At 40.0% G+C, this 26,306-nt stretch overlaps 1 protein-coding gene across 1 annotated transcript; it reads left to right on the top strand.

Moving 5' to 3' along the window:
• Positions 1–140: 140 nt before the first annotated feature.
• Positions 141–24,627, top strand: LOC119902146 (collagen alpha-1(IV) chain-like). The gene is made up of 52 exons (XM_038718117.1): positions 141–345; positions 2,382–2,435; positions 4,180–4,269; positions 4,411–4,455; positions 4,623–4,667; positions 4,789–4,851; positions 4,946–4,999; positions 5,174–5,200; positions 7,174–7,242; positions 7,440–7,502; positions 7,604–7,639; positions 8,181–8,225; positions 8,427–8,504; positions 9,233–9,286; positions 9,453–9,518; positions 10,593–10,637; positions 10,724–10,777; positions 10,876–10,917; positions 11,818–11,902; positions 12,115–12,150; positions 12,280–12,456; positions 13,000–13,089; positions 13,319–13,402; positions 13,514–13,584; positions 13,656–13,841; positions 13,918–14,089; positions 14,202–14,291; positions 14,372–14,479; positions 14,675–14,769; positions 15,998–16,148; positions 16,325–16,438; positions 16,633–16,797; positions 17,033–17,119; positions 17,257–17,391; positions 17,567–17,665; positions 17,781–17,879; positions 18,031–18,170; positions 18,327–18,453; positions 18,562–18,642; positions 18,869–18,967; positions 19,178–19,225; positions 19,778–19,960; positions 20,802–20,932; positions 21,281–21,353; positions 21,625–21,699; positions 21,960–22,085; positions 22,371–22,466; positions 22,960–23,169; positions 23,280–23,457; positions 23,653–23,767; positions 23,855–24,027; positions 24,274–24,627. Exons 1-52 carry the CDS (start codon positions 274–276, stop codon positions 24,389–24,391), a joined length of 5,019 nt encoding a protein of 1,672 aa, XP_038574045.1. The 5' UTR covers positions 141–273; the 3' UTR covers positions 24,392–24,627.
• The last annotated feature ends 1,679 nt before the right edge of the window (positions 24,628–26,306 follow it).

The following is a 26,306-nucleotide window of genomic DNA, read 5'->3' as shown; positions in this document are numbered from 1 at the left end:
ATGAGGAGATTGGGGTTGACATCAACAGTAAGTTCAGACCGCCTCCTTCTTCAGGGTCAAGATCAACAACTTCTCTGGGATGCCCTGTCTACTTACTGTCTATCTACTTGTACCGGGGCGGAGAACTTTAATTTAACTGAAGCCCTGACCTAACATCGCCCATAGTGCAGCAGTGGATGTGTGTAATGTGAAGGCTGGTTGTCGAGGAGGACGCTGACATTCGGTATCTGTGGTTACTCGTGAACTTTTGATGCAACTGGAACAAGACAAGCCATGGGGAGGCCAGTGTTCATAGTTCCTCTGATCCTGTTGGCTGTGATGCTTATGGGCACTGGGGCCAACAATGTAAGATATTTCATTTTACCTTACTGACATAACTTTGTAGCAAGATCTGATTTAAGGTAGACTGTGAAACAGAAACATTGTATTGGCTGTTTTTTTTATTTCATATACTGTACATAAATTGGACAGTCTTTGTAATACTCACAGGTTCATACTGTTGTTTGTTATTTATTTTATTGTAGACTTAAAGTTTGTTGCTGAGCTATGATGGTTGATTGGTGAGCATTTACTGGTGAGCTTTGTTAAAAAAAAAACTATCAGTATTTTTTATCACTCATCTTTTATCATAACTGTCTCACCTTGCCCTTTCAAGCAATGCGTCAGTAACATTTTCTTTTTTTGGATAATGCTGTTTAGTATAACTTTACCATTCTCTTGCTGTAATCCCCAGGTCCCACACAAAAACTCATTAAATCACTGTTTCTTGGAGGAAAGCATGTCTCTTTCTGTAACAGCATGTTCCTTGTGTATATCCTGTTGTGGATAATGTTAGCACCATTCATTTTCCACATCCTTAACTCTGATATACAACACTGTGGTCTGTTTGTAACTGCAATGTCTGTGCTTATCTGCAAACATCTTGTATCCTGAAGAGATTCTGGGTGGTTTTGCAGCCTGTTTGCACCACATGTACTTCACTGTATACAGTATTCTTCACGGGGCTATGTTGGTGGGCTTTTTTATGGAAGGCCATGGAAAAGGGACGGGATATGGTAGGAGGAAAATAAGCAAAACATGCATTCAGCACTAGATGGAGAGGGTAGCAGAGATATTTATTTAATAGTTAACATATTTAAACTATTCTGCACATCACTAGATTGATGAAGCATCAGCTAAACAGCATGGAAATATACATTTAGCTGCTTTTAGAGCCCAGCTGCTGTTATAGCCATAGCAAGATAATTTTGTCCAATCATATCATTTCATGTGCTTAAGGAAATTTAATTAATTACAGTAAAAGGCAACTATTAAAAATAAATAAAGTTTTTAAAAGAAAAATGGTATCAGACACTGTTCCCCCTTTTTGTAGGAGCACTCTGGTTTATGGCTGGATCGCCACAAGGCTAAGGTGAATTGGAAATGTAATGCATCTGAAACAACTTTTTGTTAAGTAATTATCAGTGCTGGGCAACAATTAAAATTTTTAATCACGATTAATTGCATGATTTTCTTGCGATAAATCGCATTGTTACGTGCAAAATTGAATAATGAATTCTAAAGTAGTGTATTGGGCATTTGTAATTTAAATGTAGCCTACTGCTATATACAAAAAAGTGCAATAACATGTGGTTTGCAAACACTTTAAACAAATAATGTGCTTTTTACCAGCAGTAGGCTATTCCCTTTACAAAGCAGCAATAAAATATTACCTAAAAATGTATGTAATCAAATATTAAACCAAAGCTATTTGCCACTGCCAGGGCATTACCTTTTATCTAGCTTGTTAAAACAAGTTACCATCAGAGTCCAGTTTTCTTATATATATTTTTTTCTGAACAGGTAGGCCTATTAGCAGGTATCTTTTATCAGGGAGCAGCAGAAATACTATGTTCAGTAGGGTTGGGACGATGTCTACATTCAAACATTGGGATGGACGATGGCGAAGGGGTGTAGCGGTCGTCTTATGTGCATGGGTTCACTCGCACAGACTTTACTTGGTTAAAAACTTGAAATGACGTTACGTGTCGCGGTGGATATTTTACAAGCACGGACCAGGGTGGGGCTGGGCTGAACATGACCATGGGGGTACAATTGGTAAAGAGAACTAAAGTTGGAGGAATCTGATTAACAGGGAAGAAAACCAGAGTGCTTTCACCCTAGAGAGGTCAAAATCGAGATTCAGGTGAACTTGTGGTTCGTGTACAGCTTGCTTTGAATTGTTACCAGTTTCCACAATATTGTTAATGGTTGATAGCAATGAAATTGGTTTACAGTGGTATTAGGAATCAGGGTTTGCTTTGAGAACTACTTCTTTCTAAATCAATACAAGATAAAAATGTACACAATACATAATGATCAATGTTATCATTTCTTTTTAGTGTGTGTGCACTGGAAAATCAAGGTGCCACTGTAAAGGAGTGAAAGGCAGCAGGGTGAGTAGATCATCTGTCGTCTCTGTCAAACACTTCGTCAATGCTGCAGATTTACTTGGACATAATTCTACCTCTTGCAGTTTTGAAAAAAAAAAATCTTAAAACTTAACATAACTTTCTACAAAATTGTTTCATTTTTCTAGTCACAATTACTTTGTTTATACCCATGATTCAAGTACATTACACAGCAGGTCATGTACATGTACTATAGTATGAACCGGTGTACTAGCTCAATATGTTATTGTAATTAAAATAAAATGTATGAACCCCTAACTATATTAAATAATCTGAGTGACATACATAGTGTATTTCATTAAATAGTAGTCATAGCAGGAAAAGCACAGGTGTTTCTAATAACATTAATAATGGCTTTATTGTGTTTAATATCACAGTGAACCAGCATGCACACTACCAGGACCCTGAAACTGAAGCAGCTAAATGGAATTCAACCATCATTAATGTTATTATTTACACTTGTGCTTCTCCTACTGTGACATGTCAAAGTGTCTTCTGTGAAGAAGACCTATTGTATTTGTTATAAGTACTATTTTTCATTTAAACTCTTTGGTTACCAGGTCTCACTGTTTTTGAAAAGCTTTCAAAACAGACCTGGAAATAGGGGCACGGTGCTTCTGTCAAACCTCACCATCGCATTAAAAACACAACACTGTACAGCAATCAAATGCCAGCATGTGCTTCTGGTGCAGTTTTCCAGTTATACACTAGATATCTCAATATTCTTCATAATTACTTTAACCCTGTCAAGCGAGACCAGATGTTTCATTTTAAATCAATTTGTAGTGAGCACCAAGCAGAGCGAGCAGAACACACATTACACTAACCTCTTTAGTATTGTATAGTTCACACTCAGCAATGATCTGCAAACTGTGATTCTATAGATTCCATTTATTTGAGGTGTTGACTGATATTTCACACTAGCGAAAGGCAGTCAACAAAGTATGCAAAATGCAATCAGGAAAGACATTTAGATTCGCCCATTCAAAATACACGGCAGAGAGAAAATACAAATCAAATCAAATGATTATGTCAATTTTCATGTGTCCACTTATAGAAAATAAACATTCATTAAAACTACAAGTTATATTTATTCAATTTGTTTATTAACCTTTGACTGTGATTGAGAGGGAAATTGTTTTAATTTTTTTTTTGCTAAACATTCTAGTCTATGGATTAACAGGGACCAACACTAGACAACAATTTAAAGTATATTTTTAATGTTTGTTTATAGTAGTAACATTTAGAAACACAGGAGTAAGCAAGCTTATGTCAACCGTGGTCAGTTGAAAAACACAGAAAATCGTGATCATATTATGTATGTGAATATAACTTAAATGTATATGGACACTGGCCATCATCAGTGAAATGAAATGATATGCTATTGAATTACTTTACGCTTTAATTACTTGTTAATGAAATATATAGGGTTGATTGTTCTTATGTAGTTTGTATGATGCTTTGGCAATATTGTTGTTATACATTCATGCCAATAAAGCTAATTTGAATTGAATTGAATTGCTATTCAGCAGCAGGTATGTTATTGATTAAGCAACCATCTCATAGTACTATTTAAGTATGCAGCGGTATTTCAACAAAGTAATATCTTTAAAAGAACATTTGTAAAATCTGAAATTGCATCTCATATTGTTGTTTGTCTGCCCCCTTGTTTCATTTTCTCTATCTCTCCCTCTGTTTCTCTCTCTCTCTCACACACACACACACATAGGGAGACAAAGGTTTTCCAGGAGTACCAGGTCCCCCAGGGCCAGAGGGCCGTCCAGGATCAGATGGTCCTGTTGGGCCTATGGGACTAAAGGTAGAATTTCAGCCTGGCTTCTCTACATCCCCAAATCCAATACCGTTGTCAAAGGGCAGCAATGACTGTGTATAGACCGTAATGAATTACACTTTCTCCTTGTGTACACTAAGATTAATTAAAGGCTGCTTTCTTTGACAGGGAAACACTGGGCCTGATGGATCCGAGGGACAAATAGGCGATCCGGTAACATAACTGTGCTATGCAAGCTTGTGTCTGTTTGGATGTTATGGTTAAAATGACTCCTGTACAATATGTGTTTGTATGTGTGTAGACAAAGTGCAAAGCAAGTATCCACTCATTAGCTCATGTGCCTTTTGAAAAGGATACTGGTTTTGATATCCTCATTACAGGGACCTCAGGGCAAAGACGGATTTGCTGGGTCTCATGGTTTACCGGTGAGGTGTCTTACTCTCTTATACATCTATGTTACTCTGTTCAACATCTGATTAATGTATTGCGTAAGCACATATCCCTGCATATGCTAATTTTTGAACTTCTGCTGATATTCTCTTACAGGGTTTCCCAGGTTTACAAGGTCCTCCAGGACCCCCAGGGACCCCAGGCTGCAATGGAACAGATGTAAGAAAATATTACATTGTAGCATGTCCATGTTCCTCCATGTAATATTTTTAGCTTGTGAGATATATATCTTGAAGACATTACGTACTTTTAGGGAGAAGATGGACCTCCTGGTGTTCCCGGGGCCCCTGGCATTGATGGACATGCTGTAAGACAAAATCAAAACAATTTATTTGTAATGTTACATTTTGTTTTAATCAAATATAGTGTTCTGATATGTTACACTTCAACCAACAGTCTTTTGTTGTTTGGTGCTGTCCTTAAAAATGAAACATTAATGAATATGTTCAAAATTTGCTTCAGCTTCGGCTTTACTTTACAGGGCCCACCTGGCCTGCCTGGACCTAAGGTAATAATACTGTGCTGCCTGGGGCCATTTGTTAAGTACTTTTTGTATTTAGGAAGGGTGAAACTGCAAAATTGCTCAGCAAATACTGCCTTTTAAGACAAGACGCTTTCAACTGTAACAACATAAACAAACGGTACTGCGCATGTGCATTACTCTGGCCCAAACTTAACTTTCGGCAAACCCTAACAAGTAAATAACCTTAGCTGCCAGTCGAAGAAAAGAAACGTTACTTGGCCAAACTGAAATGTGATAAGGTCACACTACCAGACCAGTTGAACAAAAATTTGAGACAAGAATGTTTTTCTACCGACCTGTCTGATTTACTGCAGTGAGTGTTTCCCACAGGAAGACAGCGTAACTGTGGCGAGCGCGGCGGGGTGTGTCTGCGGGAGAGAGAGAGACAGAGAGGGAGCGAGTGAGAGGAGGTGCTAAGCGAATATACGCTGCGTGCAGCGTTTTCCAATCTTAAATATTAAAAAAAAAAAAACGGAAATCAATATGTGGCGGTCAGCGCTGATAATGTGGTAGGCTGCCACAAATAAATGAATGTATGGGAAACACTGTACTGGATATCACTCACCATATTAGCCAGTGAACACAAACCCAGTGATAAACAAACAGAACGGAAGTTAACTTCGGGCCGAGCGTGTAACCTTGGCAGCGCGTCGTATGAAAGGGATCCTGATGCCCCAAGTTTAAAAAAAACATTCTGGCAGCTGCCCTCTCTACCTTCCCAAGCTTCCAGAGCTCATTTTGTACCTAGTCCATGTGAGACCAACTTCTTTGAACATTCCCTTTGTTTTTTCCTTCTATCAAGTCTGTCATCCCACTTTTATTGTGTTCATTCTCAAGAATGCTAGCATTGAGTGTTACTAATGTATACATTAGAGAACTACTACATCAGTAGACCCAGTCATCTTTGGGTATCTGTACACACTATGCATGCAACTGCACTCTTCCAATTTTTCAGCTTTGATTATGATGCCCACTGGAGTTATGTGTTTTAACATGGCGGATGGACAGTTTGTTTTGACTGTGCCACCACCCACCCATACAGACATGAGACATCTCCCAAAACTTCAAACACTACATATGCAGAATCCTCTCCAGATGTTAAGTCTAAACAAAGTAGATTCATCTGGTGTACCATTATAGACCTGAGGAGCACTTTCTGTGATATTTGTGTGGTTCCCGTAGTAAAAAAAACCCCATCATGGTAGACCATGTGCCAAAAACATATGGAAGCACGTAACTTGCAGAATTATCGGTCACATTTATGGCTGTCACTATGAATTGTTTTAAAAACTCTCAGATTTGACCTATGACATCACAACAGTACTGTACCTTGACTTTTGGAGAAACGCCCACGCTACAAGTCCTGGCAGAATAAATACTTCTGGGAAGAAATTGCTCATAGAAACCTCCATTGGAGTATGCAAGTTGAGTCCAGCAGTTGCAGCAGTTGGAGCATGACTCCAAAGGAGAGTCAGGGTTCAGATATTCACTGGAAACATACTTGGTTCTCCTCAGGCCCATTCACAGAACTAGACTTGTGAGGGTGAGACAGTACTGCGTGCGAGTTCACTCCTGGCCATTGACACTTCTAATGCTGTGTTGTCATGGCTGTGGATACTTTTAACTTTTTAACTAGCTTGGCTTCTGAGGCCTTGTGAAACCCTTTAGAAGGCAAAGCCTATGTGGAATAGGTTTGTTTTTTGTAACCCTTGTTCTACAAATCCAGGCTAAACCCTCAGTCTGCTTTTCCACTTATTTTTCGCTTCTGCTTTATGTGATCATTTTATAGAGATGACCCCCAAGAAATTGAATGTGGTCATTATAATTCAATAACAATATGCAACTATCAAGTATAACATCTTCCACGCAGTATTACTACATAACTGCATTTAACATCTATTTTAACACAAAATTCAGTAACTTAAATGTTAAATAAATGTACTCCCTCCATTTCACAGGGAGAATCTTGGGCATCAGTGAACGCAAGACCAGGGCCACCTGGGCCACCTGGGAGGGACGGACTGCCGGTAACTATTTTTGCATTAATACCAATACAGTTTTGTTTGTACAATATTTTCCATTACAGGACACTTTCCATAAATTTGATAGATAAAAAGTAGAACTAGATTTATTAATAAATTAAAAATAAATAAAACTAATAGATTAGTAATATGTTTGTTCTATATGTATTTATATTAAGAGGAAATGTCCCCTTATATTTCAGGGAGATCCAGGTTCCCCTGGAATATATGGGCCAGCAGGGGATCCTGGACCACGGGGCTCTGTCGTGAGTAAAGTTTTGTGGTTGCTTTGCACAGAGTACATTTAGCACTCTGGAAAAGTTTTTATGTGATGCTTGATATAACTGTCCGCATTCTTTATGAACAGGGGTTTCCTGGTCGTCCAGGGGCTCCAGGATCTAAGGTAATGCTAAGAAATATTTCTCGTGTATACATGACAGCTTACACCAGTGACAACGAGTGTGAGTATTTGCTGCGTGTCTCAGTGGCACAGAGGAAACCCACAGCTGCAGGGTTTTTGTTTTGGCCTGGTTCTGTAATTATCATAGTTGGCGGTGTTCACACTATCAGGGAAAGTGGAAACATTTCCTAATTGTTGCTGTAGTGACTACCACTGGTTGGCCGAAGTGCTTGTTCTTTGGAAGGACAATATTTTGGAATGTAGCGGGAACATCTGCAAGGGGTAGAGTCTCCAGGTTTCCTGTGAAACTCCTCTCACACAGGTGAAATTGGTGGTGATAGGATGTAGTGTATTAGAGGAGGGTCACAGCCGTAGATACCCATCTGTGGGAGTCTGCAGCAACAAGGATAGTAAATGTGGGAACCGGAGCACAACCAAACTGTGAGAAAACCTAGAAATATGCTAAATAAAGGGAGTTGCTGAGAAAGACTGAGAGACCAGCTTATTTCTACAAACAAGTTACAAATGCTTTCTCATCCTACAGGGTCAAGAAGGCATAGGCGGTATCCCAGGACCACGTGGCCCAAAGGTATTCTTAAGTACACTGTTGCAGTATATTAATAAGATTACATTTAATTTAAGAGAAGATGATGTAGCATTGATAGCATTGATAACACTGCACTATTGTTTTTTCTTTACCTCTGACCATTTCTGTGACATGATTGTAACAGTTTCTGTGTGCATTATGTGTTTATTATGTTTGAGGATGATCTCAATTTGTTTGATGTAGGGGAGATCGGGACCACTAGGCCTACCAGGGCCACCAGGTCGGATTAGGGAGTTTTTCTCCGAGATTCTCTTGTTAAAGGTACAGTAGCAGACTGAGGTCAAATCACTGTAGCAGCTACATATTCCACAGAGTGGTGATTCCTGTATGAATGGGGGTAATGCAGTATCATGGCTACATTGAAGCAATAAAAAGTTATAGTTTCAGGTGATATGCATAATGGTTTTCATCAATAATGTATCGTCCATCTTTATATACATCCATCTGTGGTGCTGTATTACGTAATATCCATTAACATTTATTGTAGTTAATCCTCTCATCTTGTTTTTATAGCAATTTATTGCAACTGCCATGAGTGCATGAGTGAATAGTGTCACACAAGTTGGAACAGCAGCCTTCAAATTTTTAGTGACTGATTAAGCAGCAGGCTTTCACACAATCTCCATGCAAATTTTTCTTAGTAAAATTAAGGAAAGGAAAAGATCAGTTGATTTGGAGGCTGTTGACAAGGTGACCTGAAAGTGGCTCATGAAGTGTCCAAAATGGAAAGACAATGTGCTCAGTAAATTTCATTGTAATCCTTCAATTATAGTTTGATATTTCTTGTGTAGAGCTGTAAATTGTGGCCTGATGGTGGCAATAGAAGAAAGGTCACCAAAAATATTATGAATGTCTACTACAAATCGTATGGCAAATTGGCTAGTTGTTGGGAAAATATCTTGGTCTATTTTGGACAAAAATGTTAGACAGACAGGCTGACCGGCAGCTGTTGTCATTGCAACTAATGACTAGATTTATTTCTTATTCAGGGTGTCAAAGGAGACGAAGGAAATGTAGGGGGAAAGGGCTGCAGGGGCGCACCAGTAAGTTAACATTCACACCACTGCAACTCTCTACTTAGCATTAAACATCACACATTTTATTAATGCGCTTTTTTAAATGTCCAAAGCTCCTCGCCGACATTTGTTCTGCCTTGTTAACGTTTTGTACTTCGCTCTGATTCCTGTCCTTATTTCAATCTGTTCTCAGGGAGACCCTGGTTATGGCTTTTACACCAAAGGAGCAAAGGGGGACAAAGGATTGGAGGGTCCAGAAGTAAGATACTTCATACCATTTATTCCATTTGCCATCACCTTTAAGCCTCCCTTAATGGTTGCACATACATATGAAATATAGTGGTGTCCCACAATAAAAAGAAATGCTGTGTTATTATATATATTTGTCTGTTGCTGCACCATATATTTCTCCCTCCAAACAAGAGGTGTTTCACCACTTCACTTTGCATTGAAGGGCCATCAATAACACATTGGGAATAGCTCAATAAAAAGGATGACCAGCAGAGGGCAGTAATTTAGCATTAAACTCACTGTGAAGACCATTGTTCATTTGTCCCTCTGTCCCTTAGACTTATTAATGGGAAACTCCTAGAGTGTAGACAGGAGGGTATTGCAGGTTTTCTCTAATTGTGTGTTTGCTTATCAGCATGTAAAGTGAGACGTGTTTGTTTGCATGTAATTTATGTACTAAGGTGTGTATGGTTTGGGGTGTATGCCATAAAATTGTATGTGATTCACAGAATGAATGGCTTTGTGAGTAATGTTCCTTCTTATCTTATCTCAGGCTAGTGTTTCCACATGTGTTCTTATTTAATGTGTTTTATTGTGAGGTGTAGTTTTGATGCAGCAACTCCTTTAAACCAGGACAAATACCTCCCGTGTTAGAAAAATAAAGTTACCTTATCACTCTACATACTCAATTTCATGATAATTGTGTTGCTAGAAAATAGCTTCAGTCCAAGTTAAAGTGCACCGTATTATCACATATTTACAATGAAGGCAGCGCTGAAACAAAGGAAAGGGTGTGCTCACTGTGATTTCATTGGATATCAAATTTGAGCCTGGCCTGAAATTCTGTGTGCCATGTAGCTAGCTAGATACATTTTTTTTTTTTTGGTTTTTATTTAACATGAGGACAACAAGGGCAAAAAGGGCCAATCACATCTATTTATACATAATGAAAGAAGTGCCTACCCTCAATCACAACAGTTGATTGTTTTTATGATATAAAGTCACGTGAATCAAAGGATATCTGAGGCCCTTTGTTACCAATTTTCTATACAGAAATCAGAACCTATCAGTTCCTCACTGTTGTCCTTAATTGTCATTACAGGGAAAGTCAGGGAAGGATGGTGATCCTGGACACCCTGGATTGAGGGTACTGTTCTTTTATGTGTATGTGTTATGCAGAGGTATAACGTGGTGTGTGTGTGTGACTTCTGAATACAATATAATTTTCTTTAGGGAAGGCCTGGCCGCAGAGGTGATCCGGGATATCCAGGGACACCAGGAGGGATGGTCAGAGATCTCTTAGTCCTAAAAGCAATACCCAGTTTAGTGAGTTGGTATGTTTTGTACTATATAATCATGCTTTGTGTGTATACTGTAATCTGTAGGGTGAAAAGGGAAATCGTGGTCTGCCTGGTCCATCTGGAGATGTGAGTTTTATCATCATTTTCTTCTTATTAATCCTGTGTTGTTGTGTTAATGCAAGCAATGGCAAGATCCAGCAAGCCAAGCTGGTATGTTAGTCTTTGTCCTCTATTTTGAAACCTGAACTAATGAGAAATTATTCTTGTGCATTTTAAAAGTATGTTCTACAGCATTAGTTCCCAAAGTGGGTGCCTCAGCACGCTGAGGTGCCTTGGGGAGGGGCAAAGGGTGCCATAAGAGTATTTTTTCCATGTTTTACTGTAATAAAAAAAATAGCAGTGCAAAGATTTTCATTGTAAACTGAACTACTGATACAGCTTAGCCCTGCAGTCTAACAAAGGCTACTCTTACAGTCTAAGATGACCAAAACAAGTATATTCAGTGAAAACTACTCGGCTTACAGCTCTTCATGTAGAGTAGCTACCCCACACTTGGATGCTGCAGCTTTATATTATTTATTAGTTCAGTAGGGCTTCATTGGCATAGGAAACAGAAAAACCTGTTTCTAAAGATAATTTGATGAATTGATTGAATTTTTATTATTTATCTAAATCATTCAATAATTTTTCTGAGTTAGGGGGTCCTGTTCATGGTCCTGCGATTTTTTCCTTGCCTCCTTCGCCAAGTGCTTGCTTGTGGTGGGAATTGTTGGGTCTCTGTTAATAATATTACAAAGAGTATGGTCTAGACCTAGTCTGTGTTAGAAGTGCAATGAGATAACTTTTGTTATGATTGGAGCTGATTGAATGACAAGCGTACATGTGTTATATGTGTGGGGGATGTATAAAGTTGGTGTGATGGGGTGCCAATGTATAAACAAGTTTTGAAACCACTGTTCTACAGTGTAAGTCAATCCAGCTATTCCACCATGATTTTATAATGCTCCTTGTGTTTTTTTTTTACAGATAATTGGGCCTGTAACTGAACCACTCAAAGGATACCGTGGAGATCCTGGCCCCCCAGGCCCACCTGGGCTTCCTGGAAATCAGGGTAGAGAAAAATAGTGCTGTATAATAAGCCAAATAGTTTGTATAGTATAATAAATGAAAGACAGAGACCAGTACAGCAATGGCCAAAGTCAGGGTCTGCCACGATTAAGTTGTAACAAATTCTATAGTGGTAGTGGTGGTTATAACTCTATGAACTAGTCTTTCCTGCTGCAGATAATACAAAACTAACACAGGTCACTATTATTTTCTCAGGTATTGTGGGGTTTCCTGGACCTGATGGACCTCCAGGTATGCAGTTAAGAGGCTATTCACATCATATGGTTTTTAATATTAAATTGTATTTAAAATGCAACGAACAAAGAGGTATGAGTTTTGGTTTCCCCAGATATATTGCTCACATTCTGTCACATTATACAGGCCATGCGTCTGGGATTTATGTTCCAGGCGCACAGGGTCCCAGTGGCTTTCCAGGCCCCAAAGGAGACCCTGGGGAGCCAGGGGATATATATATGGGACTCCCAGGTCTTAATGGGGATGCTGGTGATCAAGGGCCTCCTGGAGATAGGGGCCCCCCTGGACCTCCTGAAGACAGAAGTATGTATAAATGTCTTCCTTTTATGAAGTTATTTCATCTAAACACTACAATTGCTTTTAATACAACTTCTGATATTGCTTTCAAATTCTGTAATACACCAGGTGATAGTGCTGTATGTTTTCAGTAATGTAAATCATTCCTTTTTTATATAATTTATTCTGTCATAGTGAGCTTATAGGGCAGAGGCAGTCATTAGTCTACATGGATTTTTGAAATTCTGAAACAACTATCGGCTAAAATGTGCTTGTAACTATTGTGAGGGCCTTTAATGCTGCACAATGTTCATATTTATATGGTCCCCTTATAGAACATTTTATTTTTTCTCTTCAACAGAGAGCATTTTTTATCCAAAGCGACTTACATTTATAGAACATGTTCCAAGGTAGGCTTGATTTCTAAGCCTAGGGACCCTTACTGGAGGTTTGTCCTGTAAATCTGATATGGTCTATGGTAGGCATAAAAATGCACCAATGATGACAAGAAAAATACGGCAAAATATAACTAATAAACTGATGGACTTGCTTGGTTGGCATTTCTTGTAGTAAACAGGATTACCAAGGGTTTCCCAGGAATAAAGGGAATCAGGGGTTCACCTGGACCTATGGGATATAATGGGACGTTTGGAATGAAAGGTGGGAAAGTATTATGTTATTCCTAAATTAATTTTTACCATTTAATGTGTTTCATATTTGTTTGACATACATACATAAACTGTAGACTATTACGTGCAGTTGTTGATACATAGCAGTTTATGCAACCCTTTAACTATGTCCTTTGAAGTCACTCCCACAGTCTGGACTACAAAGAATAAAAAAAACATGGGACAATGGGAAAATATTCCTATGCTTATGCTCTTTACAGGAGTGAAGGGGGAGCCCTGTTATGAGTGTTTGGGATCAGGACCCCCGGGACCTCCAGGTCCCCGTGGTCCACCTGGCATCCCTGGTAAAACTAGTCACTGCATGCAAAGACACTCATTCTACCCACTCTGTCCTACATCAATATTATATGTATTATATGTATTATATATATATATTATATGTTTCTGCCACTCAGGCTACAATCAAGGACCAGGTGATAAAGGTGATCCGGGCTTTCCAGGACGTCAAGGCTTACCTGGAAGACCAGTAAGAAAGATGTCTTTAAAATGGTAGTTTCTTGGTGTTTTGTATTTGTAAACAATCATTCTTCTCTGAAGGGTCCTGTTGGTCAAATGGGATTTCCAGGCCCACCAGGGGAAAAGGGGGAAACTTCTTACGACATACCTGGGATGAAGGGTGAGAACGGAGATCCAGGACGGCCTGGTGGGCCTGGTACAGATGGCCTCCCTGGGGTTCCCGGGCGTCCGGGTCGCAAAGGCAATCGTGGGCCTCCAGGGGATTCGGTGAGAATATTTTGCTTCATAGTTCTCAGCCAGTGGTTTAGTGGTTGTTGGAACAAGTTTTCAATCCACTCTCTAGTATCCCTTCCCAGGTGCAGAGGGAGACCGTGGTTTACCAGGTCCTCCAGGGCCTTTAGGCAGACCGGGAACAGTTGGCTACCCTGGGCCAGTGGGATATGGCCCTGCTGGATTTCCAGGAAGTAAGGGAGACGTTGGGGTACCTGGCCTGCCAGGACAGACTGGAATTCCAGGTAAAGAAACATTGACCAAAATACAAGTTGCCAAAGATATTTATACATAAACACACAAGTAGATAGCCAGAAAGACTTATGGCCTTTCTTATTTCCCTCCTTCATTTGTAAGGCCAGAAAGGTGAACCTAGCCACATCCACGCCAAAGGACTTCCTGGACCACCTGGATTTAAAGGTCTGCCTGGGTCATCTGGAAGCAGAGGTGAGCATGGCAGTATCACTGATGGATTGATTAATGGAGGGATGGATAGAAGTGTCTCACACTTACCAACAAACATCTAGGTAATCAAGGAGTGTCAGGTATCCCAGGAACACCAGGTTTTCCAGGACAGAAAGGAGAAAGAGGCGATGTGTCATTTCCTGGAAGGCCGGGGGTCCTAGGACAGAAAGGTAATCCAGTGCTAGTGAGCTCCAGCATAAAAAACATTCATTCAGATTCAAGTATTTGAGAACATAAGATGTATTATCAGTATTGCAGTTTTATTGGTTTGGATGTTTTTGGTACCTCCCTAACATAGTGTGGAACAGCTAAAAGTATTCATGTTTCTATCACTGTGTACTTGTCTGTGTGTGTGTGTTGCCCAGGTGACAAGGGGCAACCAGGTCTCCCAGGATTTCCAGGTACGGGCTTGCCTGGTCGGCCAGGTCAACCAGGTGCTCCTGGTCCTCCAGGATTGAAGGTCAGAGACACAAACAAAATCTGTTATATATAGTCTGCCATACGGTAGTATACATAATCATATAGTGTATATAGCACTTTATTGGCCATTATGTGGAAAAGGTAATACTCCAGGTCATATAGAAGCCATTGAAAAACAGGACAATGAAGTGATATTGAAAGCTACCTGAAATTGTATAATTTTACTGTCTTAACCTCTTAAACTCCACTAGGACACTAGGTCTGTCAGACGGTGTAGCAAATCTAAGTCATCCATTGGTACCAACCATGTCATGGGAACTGAAAAACACTCCAACATTAGGCTAAATTTTGTCAAGGGAATAACTGCCATGGCCATTTTCAAAGGGGTTCCTTGACCTCTCACTTCAAGATATCTACATGAATGTTGGGCAAAAACCATGCAGTTTTTTGCGTACAGCATAAATGTGTTATTTTTACAGAAACAGGCATTTTTGCTTTCTGGCAGGATAGTTAAGGATATTGATACCAATCTCTCTGTACAGTAAAGACGGTCTACAGTCTGTAGCCATTTAGCTTAGAGACTTGAAACAGGGATCTAGCCTGGCTCAAAATCTGTTTTTTAGTTTTAGACAGAGCCAGGTTAGGTCTTTCCTCCTGTTTCCAGTATTTGTGCTAAGCTAACCAACTGCTGGCTAGCTGCATATTTATCATATGGACATGAGAGTAGTATCAATCGTCTCATCAAACTACTCCTGTAAGAGTGATCCAATGGAACATCTGTTATGGAGAGAAAAGAGAAAATCCCACTTTTCTGCTTTTTCTCTTAAACCAAACGTTAAGAAGAAAAGCAGAAAAGTGGGATTGTTAAATAAATTTGTGATTACTTTATTGGTTGTACCTTTTATTTACTATTTCAAATAAAGAATCGCTAAAGATGCACTATTTTTAATGAATTAACATCTTTCCAGGACATTCAAGTGTTCATTGTGTCTTTGAAGCAGATTTTGTGTATTTGAAGCACTTTCTGATCCATAACTTGTTTATGAAAACATAATGAAAGTGTAGCCCTGAAGGGAATTAAATTGAGTACAGAATGTTTTTGCAAAAACAGTCAGCTGTTCACAGACCTATTAGAGTCAGAGTCAGATATTAGAGTCCCTGTGTGTTTTACTGTTGAGAAGTCATGATATATAGTAGTACAGCACTGGCACAGCACACCACTTGAACAATGTCATACTGTAAGCACACTGAATATTTGTTATTGTCAGGGTGAGGGTGGCCCTGGATACCCTGGCCCTATAGGCCCCCCAGGGCCTCCAGGAGAAGATGGAGCTCAGGGGCCTGTAGGAGATCCTGGGAGTCCTGGTCTACCTGGAAGCCCAGGACTTATTGGCAAACTGGGTCTTCCTGGAGAAAAAGGTACAGTACTCATAAATCAAATATAGAACTATAGCCCGCAGACAGACAGAAAAACGTAATAAGTAATAATTTTGTATGGTTCATCCAAACACACAAAGATAAATTTGCATTCATGAATACATACTCTTACAAACACATGTTCATCTATTTACCATTTTATTGTGTGCTACATACAGGAAGCAAAGGTTCTGTAGGCCCCTCTGGGCTACCTGGTAATAAAGATTCATGTAAAGGTGGTTTACCTGGACAAAGGGGACCACCAGGACCAGATGGTCATACAGGACATCCAGGTCAGTGTATAATGAAGTCATGTGATGTACTTTACTGTCAACTCCAGAGGGACAATGAATGCAGAAGGTGAAAGATGAAAGATGAAATGTCAGTTGACATCTCCCCCATAGTTAAACACTGTCTAACAAACTGTTTCATCTTATAAAAAATAAGTGCCTTTTCATCATTCTCTTCCCTGCGTCCCCTCTCTTAGGAACCAATGGCTTGCCAGGTGAGAAGGGGAATGCAGGTTTGCCAGGGTTTGGTCGCCCTGGTCCCCCTGGTGATCCTGGTCCCATCGGGCCATCGGTGCCAGGTTTACGCGGGCTTTCTGGACAAAAAGGGATCAAGGGACAAAGCGGCCTACCTGGTCAACCTGGTATGGTATCGTTTCTCTGAGAGGCCAGTACTCTCTTTTGATGATATTTTTAAACAACTTTGAATACTTTTTAGTAGTAACTGCCTTAACCATGTACTGTATTGACAAAAAAAGATGTCCAATCAAAGTACATATCAAAATTATTCAATGTGACTGTGAAAAAGTACTCTGTAATTGAAGAATAATTTATGAATTGATACACCTCTCTATAAATGTTCCTCTTGGATTTCTTCAGGACTGAGAGGAGACCCTGGACTAGATGGGATACCAGGATATGGCCCAGAAGGGTTGCCTGGAATTATAGGACCCCCAGGCGAAATAGGTAACACACCTTCCCAGACAAATAAATCCTTATATATCAACCAAGTCTTTCCTCAGATCTCAAAAAGTTGTTGGTAAGTCCTTATAATTGTATATGTGGTAAATTATGTGGAGTTAATGCCCCATGATTTTTTATAGGTGCCCCTGGCCGAGACGGAGCCAAAGGTTCCCAGGGTCCTCCAGGTATGGAAGGGGAAACAGGTTCCACTGGTCCGCGAGGCCCTCAACAATTAATCAACATCTCAGGGCCACCAGGGGACCCCGGCGATCCAGGTAAGCATTTCAGTAAACTCTACTTGTAAAAATAACCTTCTACATCCACTTACTGTGAGATAGTGTTGTTTCACAAAATATAACTCAATTGATTTTTGTAAAAAGTCATAAATGCATCCTTTGCAAGTCTTGCTGTTAAACTGTGATATTCTAACTCTATTTCTCTCTTTATCAGGTTACCCTGGTCTTCCTGGTGTCTGTGGAGAGACTGGACGTATTGGACCAAAAGGGCAGAGAGGGATAGATGGAGTACTAGGGGGCCCTGGACAAAGGGGTTTGAAATTAGTTTCACATTTGTAACAATACATTTATTTTGGTTCATTAAATCTATCTGGCCATTTTAACCATTTTTGAAACTGCATGTCTGTACTGTTTGTTTATGTGTCCAGGTCCACCAGGTGATCCAGGTATTGATGGACCAGTGGTCTCAGAAGGAAGTCAAGGACCTGCTGGAGCCCCAGGTGATTCAGGAGTCAGAGGGCTTCCAGGTAAGACCTAAATTTGGTTTACGGGCATTCCCTCTTTCATACATATTCCCACCTTTAACAATCACAAATTAAAGCAAACAAGAGTTGTACAGCTATGAGGCCTCGTTTAATGTATCTTAAATAAAATAATTGATTTGCTTAACTCTTACAGGCCCAAAGGGAATAAAGGGAGATCAAGGAATCCCTGGAGGTCCAGGTCCAAATGGTGCACCGGGTCCAACTGGTCACAAAGGAGTTACTGGAGAGCCTAACTTCTATGGATATGGTCGGCCTGGACTAGCAGGACAAAAGGTACTGATGACTGACTGAACAAAGTTTGAGTCTTTGTAACTAATGCGTTCAATCTAGTAAAATACTAACATGTGAATACAGTCAAAAAAATATTTTAATTATAAATAATGATGATAATCTCTCTTGTTTTCTCTTTATTCTTCTTTCTGTCCTCAGGGTGAACCAGGTTTAAGTAATACCAATATGAAGAAAGGTCAGAAAGGTGAATCTGGTGTTTTTGGGGCTGTAGGTCTACCAGGAAACCTTGGAGAGAAAGGAAACCCAGGACCTGTTGGACAAAATGGTCACTACCACCAGTCCCAAAAATAAGGCAGCTTATGTTTGGTTGTACTTTTTGCACATACTCTATTAACATCTCCAACCCACTCCTGTCCACACCCTGCTCTTCCAGGTTCACCAGGCTATCAAGGGCCTAGAGGTTCAGACGGGCCGGCAGGAAGTAAAGGACACCCAGGACCTAATGGACCACCAGGCAAAGTCCTTTGAAATACTTGTGTGGGATGCCTTCCATTTCACCAAATCAATCAACATATTTTAAAACTACAACCCACTGTGAAACTCTTACTGTAGAATAGACCTGCATTTGTCAGTTTTTGTACTTTTTACAGCTATATTTTATTTGTACTTATTTAATTTAATTTCTACTTATTTGAAGTTTAATCCCAGCCATACTTTTTTCATATATTTTTTTCCTTCAGGTAACCCAGGTCTGCCGGGTGTCAGTGGTTATCCAGGTTCTAAAGGCAACAAGGGCCGGGATGGGATTCCGGGGCCGCAAGGACAAAAAGGAGATACTAGTAAGTAGAATCCTGCATGAAAAGTTCTGTATGGCTCTATGAGCTCATTTAGCTTCCTTTATATTACAAACCAATAAGTATTATAAATACGAATTTTTCTTCTGTCAGAATTACTGGCCTGTTGAACATTTGTCTCTTTTATATCTACCAGTACTCTCAAAATCATGGCTGCAGCCAAAACTCATCTGTCCTCCCATCTCTCCTCTGCAGTCACAATGAAAGGGGTGCCTGGCAGGCTTGGTGACACAGGTCAACCAGGTGAGTCTCAGGTAAATTACATCATCCTTTTCAAGACTTTTACTAATATCCCAATCGTGTCACATTTATATTTTCACACTTGGTCCATTTGGAGAATTTCCCCACAGTTGTTTGGCCCCAAATGTGTCTGCCTTGCCTTAGAAAGTTTTGTGCATTTGGTGAAAGACATTTTCGCACTTGGGAACAGTCTGCAAAAGCAGTGTTTGATAAACCTCAGAATGATGGTCTGGGTTTTGCACTTAACTAAACCTTGAGGTCTCCTGTTGTACTCAAAAGATACAAACAATACACCACACCACATGCTAGAAGTTGAATAATGAAAAAAATGTAAGGTAAAATCCACCTTCTCATGTATTACTCATATCCATCAGTATTTGCATTATTGTGGTGTGAACAAATGAACAATAATACAATTATGATCGTTCATATTAAATCTTTACAAAAAGTGTGTGAATAAAGACAGACACGATGCAATGATGAAGTATGTGAAAACAGCCAACCAAAACACCTTCTTCACTTTTCAGTACACATGTATGTGTTTCTGTACTGTAGGTCCCCCTGGGAACCCTGGACCCCCTGGCTTGTCTGTTACAGGGAGTCCTGGACCGAAAGGAGACAGAGGAATTTCTGGTCTACCTGGGGTCTCTGGTCCAAGAGGACTGCCAGGAAGAGAAGGGGCTTGTATTACTGGGTCAAAAGGAGACCGTGGCCTTCCTGGTAAACCTGGTTACCAAGGTGAGGATGTAATGCTGGAGGACTTAAGGGTCTCACACACCCTTTTCTAAAAGTTACACTTATTCAAACCATGAACTCAGAACTCAGTAGCTCACTACCATGATAGAACACTTCTTACTAGTCTGTAAAGTATACCCCTGCAGGCCCCGCCTGTATTCATAAAGCTCATCCATATGCCAAAAGATAAACAGATGAATACTCGCCTGTAAGATAAAAGATACTGTAGTCCTATTGCTAAGATAAACGTGTAATCACTATTAATGTCATCTGTTTTGCTTATTGAGAAACCAATTTAGAATATAAATAATAGATAAGATGGATAAAAGATACGCTTATTTTAACTATTGTCACAGTACATCTGTGTAACAATCTGAGTTGAGTGGGCAGGTGGGTTTTTTAATAATTTTGATAATGAAATCAAATTTACAATGAGCAATGTGGAGTCAAATGTCAAATGCACTTATAGAATTAACTTGATAATCAGTGTTCTGAAGTAAAATGTTGTTTTGTGTTTTAACTGATAAGTATCCTCACTATGACAGATGTTTGCATGCTCTGTGCTGCAGGAAAGTGACCCACTCAGGGTTAGCTGCGGGGCCTCAAGTGTTTGCTTTATGGTGCAGACTTCTTAGGTATATGAGCAGTGGGAAATAACCTGCTGTTCTGGTGTTGATTTTTCTGCATTATGTACAAACATCAATAGTTTTAAAGGTGTTTTAAGTCAGAAAGATACTGTATTTTGCTAGTGGTTCTTACTTTATAGTATCGTTCTTATTTTTTTGCTCAGTTCTCAGTTGCAATCAGCAATCATCAATCGCTTTCCTCCCTGCTGTATTTTTAGGATCCCCTGGCCTACCTGGCCCTCCAGGTCCCACAGTGCCTGGGTTAAAAGGAGACAGAGGGGACCCAGGTCTTACAGGAAGCCCAGGCTATAGTGGACCCCCTGGAGATCCAGGCTTTCAAGGACCACCTGTAAGTGACCCCAGCAATGAATACTTTACAAATGTCTGACAAAAAAGTCCAAACAAAGGAAAATAAAGTCCCTACGTTCTGCATTCATTCAACAAAGGTGTGATTTTCTTTTCAAGCAAAGTGTATGATAAAATTGTGCTGTTAAAAATGCACTCAACACACAAAAAAATCTGACAATCCATTCTACAGTGTGGCTTTTTCTTTCAGCATATTAACCAAAATGAGATTACTTTTGAGCATTCTCTGCAGTTACATCACAACAGAACGGCTAATGCTGAGTCTTCAAAATCTTACTGCAATACTTAAAATCTAATCTTTGACCTTTCATTGTTTCATTTGCCTCCCCAGGGTGCAAGAGGCAGACCTGGAGGCCCAGGACCAAGAGGTGATCCTGGTCCACCTGGAATCCAAGGGCCCCCTGGTAATCTTTCATTTCAGCTTTAGCCTACAGATTAGGTTTCTTTGAATTCATCCCCAGACAAAGGCAGATCTGTCACCACAGAAGAGTAGCAGTCCACGATTGATTTATGTTCCCTCAACTGAGGTGAAATCTAAATGGGACAGAGAGTAAAAGAAGATCTATGAAGACTGAATTTCTTCTGTTCTTTTTCTCCGCTTTTCTTCTATGATACCTGATAAAAAGTGTGTGACTTCAGCTAATTTCCTTCCTACGTGTGACATGTGTGTTTTAGGTAATGAGGGAGATCCTGGATACATCCCAGGTCCACATGGTCCACCTGGGAAGAAAGGTTTTCCTGGACGACCTGGTGCGGCAAAAGTCTGTCATACTATTGTTCACAACAACAATAACAATGAGCCATGTTAATATCTTCTAAACCTAATCCAGTCAATCAGTTATGAGTAGCAGCAGAGATGCAATATATCGCCCATCACTGTGATAACCCGTCTTGCACTTGAATACTCTAGAATTTACAAATTCTAGACGTTCCAGAAGATCAGCCATGGACCACAGGTATTATATATTTGGGGAAATAGCTTTCTAATTGCCCATGCTCTATCCCTCCAGGCTTCAAAGGGGAACCAGCATTTGGTAAAGTGATTTATGAACCAGGACCTCCTGGCTTACCTGGTCCCCCTGGCAATGGAGGAGCCCCAGGAAGTACTGGACCATCAGGACCTACAGGCCATTCAGGTCCCTAAGATGCGCTAAGATGCTTTAGTTCTAGTTACTCATACTCCTCAAAGCCAAAGATACCGCACCTAATTTTTGCTACCAAGCGATTAAACCCTTGCTCAGTACCAGATTTTTATTGTTTTGTCTGTTTGCTAAATGGACCATTTATCTCTTGCTTGTTAAAACTATATTATGAAAATGAATAACTGTAGAGGTGTGTGATCTGCAGTATTTGTAAATCCTGCCACTTCCACCAAGCTGGTCATCTTTACATTTATGTGATATTGAATCTTTCTGTCCCAGGCAAGCCAGGTGTCAAAGGACAGCGTGGTACCAGCCCAGTCGGCCAGCCAGGATCTACTGGCCACAAAGGAGACAAAGGAATAGCAGGACTGCCAGGTGTGTGCGTGTGTGAGGCTTAAAGTTTGTGTGTGTGTGTGTGTGTGTGTGTGTGTGTGTGTGTGTGTGTGTGTGCAGGACTGCACAAGTTGCTTGATATTTTGTTAGGATGATGACGACAGGAATTCCCATTGATATCTTTCTGTGTCTACACATCACGGGCATATGGTTGGTTCAATGGCAAAATATTCAAGTGAACCCAGGTTCAACTATCAGCAGCAGTACCTGGCTAGGTTGTTGTCAAATGTACCTGTGTATGAGGGTGGAAACCAATGAGGGATTTAGTGGGAAAACCTGAACCTTGAGTTACACCCTCCCGTTCAAGTTCCTTGCCAGCATATAAATTACTAAAATACAGTCCACCAGTGAGAGTTAGCAGTGACACAAGACTGAAGTACACCGGCTTAACCAAAAAAAATCCTCCCACATGATGTCACTTGACACTTCATTGCATAGATTTATTTTCTTAATTAATGATGTGTTTCCTCTACAGGTCCAGAAGGCAGACGTGGAGTCCCAGGCCGGAAGGGTCTTCCCGGGTTGCCAGGCAGAGGTTGTCTAGGTTTTGTGGACAGTTTCCTGATAGCTAGACACAGCCAGAGCATCCAAATCCCTGACTGCCCTATTGGCACCAGCCTCATGTACTCTGGCTACTCCTTCCTCTTCATCAACGGAAATGAGAGAGCTCATGGTCAGGACCTTGGTAAGAGCAAGGAAACCTTCACGAACAGAAACACTGGGTAGATTCTGTACCTTAAAAACCTGTTTCTTTGCTTTGTTATTTGATGACAGTTCTGACAAATTGTCTCTCAGGCACCATGGGAAGCTGTCTCCCTCGTTTCTCTACCATGCCCTTCCTGTTCTGTGACACAGAAAGTAATTGCCGCTATGCATCTCGTAACGACTACTCCTACTGGTTGTCCACTGACACGCCTATGCCTACCAACATGGTTGCCATCACAGGGGATAAGCTTGCCTCCTACATCAGCAGGTGGTTCAAACACAAATACTCAGACTAATTTATATTATTGTATATTTCCTAGGCAAATACAAAATACAGTTGCTTTTCTTTTCATTGAAATGTAATTTCAGTTCTATTCAGTTTGATTTTCATTAACTTGAAATGTTTTCTTACAATTTATCATGGCAATATTAACATCGGTATCTGTATGCATGTGCGGTTTAGGTGCTCAGTGTGTGAAACCACTTCCAATGTCATAGCCGTCCATAGCCAGACAACTCTGATACCTGACTGTCCCGGAGGATGGGAGTCCCTATGGGCTGGATACTCATTTGTCATGGTAAAGAAATCAGTGTTTTTTTCTCCTGAAACCCTGTCTACTCATATGCAATCTTTCATGTCATTTTCATCCTTTCATCCATTTTAGCAAACGGGTGCTGGAGCAGAGGGCTCCTCCCAGCCCCTGGTTTCTCCTGGCTCATGTTTGGAAAGGTTCCACCAAGTGCCCTTCATCGAATGTCACGGCAGGGGAACATGTAACTATTACCCTGATTCCTATAGCTACTGGCTAGCCTCCATAGACCCCAACAACATGTTCAGGTAAGCTGTTCCCATCTGTGTAAATAATAATAATCACAATGCTGTCAGCGGACTTTAACCCACCCTAAGAATCAAATTCTTATTCTGTCTTAGAAATGATGTGTTTTTTGTATTTGGTAACTTTCTGGAAATAAACCATTTTACCATGATAGTTTATACTAAGCCATTATACAGCAAATCCAAAACTCCACTCAGGATTTATAATTACATTTCCAACATTTGTCTTGTGTGTATTCTCGCCTATAGCAAACCCGTTCCTCAGACAGTGAAGGCACCTTCTTTACAAAGTGTCATCAGCCGTTGTCGAGTCTGCAGGAAACCATGGCAACCTGGGACAGATGATAGACGCGGGGACAGTTGTTAACATTAAGTATCCATTTTTTCAATGTAATTATGAAAATATGATCAATGAGAGAAAAAATTGTGTCTAGTGTGCATATCTGTTTGTTAAACTACTGCTTTCATGTTACAAACCTGTGTTTATGAATCTTATCTCTGAAAAAAAAAAACTCTCTCTCCAATTATTTTTAATGGCAGTTATTGTATAAGATCTGATGATAATGTACATTAAAATCAATAAAACATCAGAGTTTCATCCTACATGCTTCTCTTTTGTGCAATTTCTTTTATGTTACAGGTATCAATACTAAAAATAATCCAGTGATATCTTGAAAACAAGCTATCTCTGACCTAGACAAACCTAGATTGTGACCATGTATACCTTTTTATTGATAAAAGTACAACGCCCACTCTACTTGTGGGTTAATACATTAAATGGCCTAATCTGTGCAGATGACAGCCAGGCTACTGTGAAATAATTAATCAATCTATACAGTGCTGATGCCACTGACATGCTGCTTTGTTCCAAAGAACCTGAGAAGACTGGTGCAGTCCAGTCAATGAATGACGTAAGTACGAGGTCAAGCACAACAAACGGCACACATGTTCCTATGACTTCTGGAGAAGCAGCACGTTGTAAATGAGACACTTTTGCTTTGGAGTTGTTACGTTGTTGTGTTTTCACACGCAAATATCAAGTAATTCAAGAGTTTCCTCAGTCTAAAAGCTATTCAGCCTGTTAAATGGTGCATGGAAAAGATGACATTTTATGACTAAATTTTTCCAATACATTTCTAAATGAACTGTTGGGAGGCAACACTGCAATCATGCTGCTGCCTCTGTGGCTTCAGGACAAAACAATGCACATTAAGATCTTGAGAGAGGACATATTGTGGAAAAAAGATTTTTACATCCCATACTCTCATTGATTTGTCAGTAGGAGGAAAATATATTAAAAATAAAATACAAATAAACAGAATTTATTATTATTTTTATGGTTTTCTTACATAATCTGCCGCTTGATTCTACATGCGACCAGTGGTTTGAAAGAAGCTATTATCAAAAGCTAGATAATAAATCATTTTCCATCCAGAATCATTCCTCTTTTTCATTTCAACATCTTATTTCTCTGCAGTATTCACTCAGCCTCAGTCGAGCAATACGTCATTCAAGTCCACTCATCCGTATCTGTCACTGTGATCAATAGATGCAAACACCCCATATAGCTAGATGCAAAAGGGAACAATAATGTCCTGAAACAACACTGTGTTCAAAATACTGTTGCTTTTTGGCACGCAGATATTCCAAGATATCGATTGCTCAGAGTCAGAAATAACAAACAGCCTCATATGCTTATGTAAGTAAGCCTGCTAACACATGTAACAGCTGAAGAAGAACTGAACCCTCTAGTGTGAATTAAAAACGTGTGAGAAAGTATCACGCTGATTAATTAATTTTTGACATTTTGGGGCAAATTCTCAATTCATTAGGACTCTAGTTCCAACACATCTGAAAGGCCACAAGCAGCCGCTCCTTGAATGCCACCTTGAATTAAATAAGTCTTACATGGCCTGGTACAGACGGTTGTCAGCATAGATAGAAAAACTCTTGCTTTAAAGTGCTCTCAGTAGCTTTCTTAACAGGATTATTCTGCTCCCGACAGTGCACTTACTAATTGTTTAGGCAGCTATATTAGGCTTCTACACCTCTCTAATTGGGTTAGAATGGCGACTTGTTGAAATTTTGATGCACTTCAAGGTTGTCTCCCACTTGAGAAGGACATATGTGCTTTGAATCCAACCACATCCGTTACATGGACTAGAAAGACATCTGTTCATATTTTACAGGTATTTTATGTATTGAAGGGTAATTGCTTTGAATAGTGTTATACTGTGAATTTAAGAAAAAAAAAACTTTAGTTTCCATTAAACGCAGATTCC

Source organism: Micropterus salmoides, unplaced genomic scaffold (assembly GCF_014851395.1).
Source record: "Micropterus salmoides isolate LMB-PRFRI ecotype aquatic unplaced genomic scaffold, ASM1485139v1 Ms_hic_scaffold_14, whole genome shotgun sequence".
Taxonomy (NCBI): domain Eukaryota; kingdom Metazoa; phylum Chordata; class Actinopteri; order Centrarchiformes; family Centrarchidae; genus Micropterus; species Micropterus salmoides.
The sequence above is the reverse complement of the archived record's forward strand: the minus strand, read 5'-3'. Positions and strand labels throughout refer to the sequence as shown.

Excerpts from the sequence above, each read along its gene's own strand:
- LOC119902146 (XM_038718117.1), top strand. The coding sequence starts at position 274 with ATGGGGAGGCCAGTGTTCATAGTTCCTCTGATCCTGTTGGCTGTGATG. Across the intron at positions 9,287-9,452 it reads AGGGCTGCAGGGGCGCACCA|GGAGACCCTGGTTATGGCTT; the intron begins GTAAGTTAACAT and ends ATCTGTTCTCAG. Across the intron at positions 23,768-23,854 it reads CTGGATACTCATTTGTCATG|CAAACGGGTGCTGGAGCAGA; the intron begins GTAAAGAAATCA and ends CATCCATTTTAG.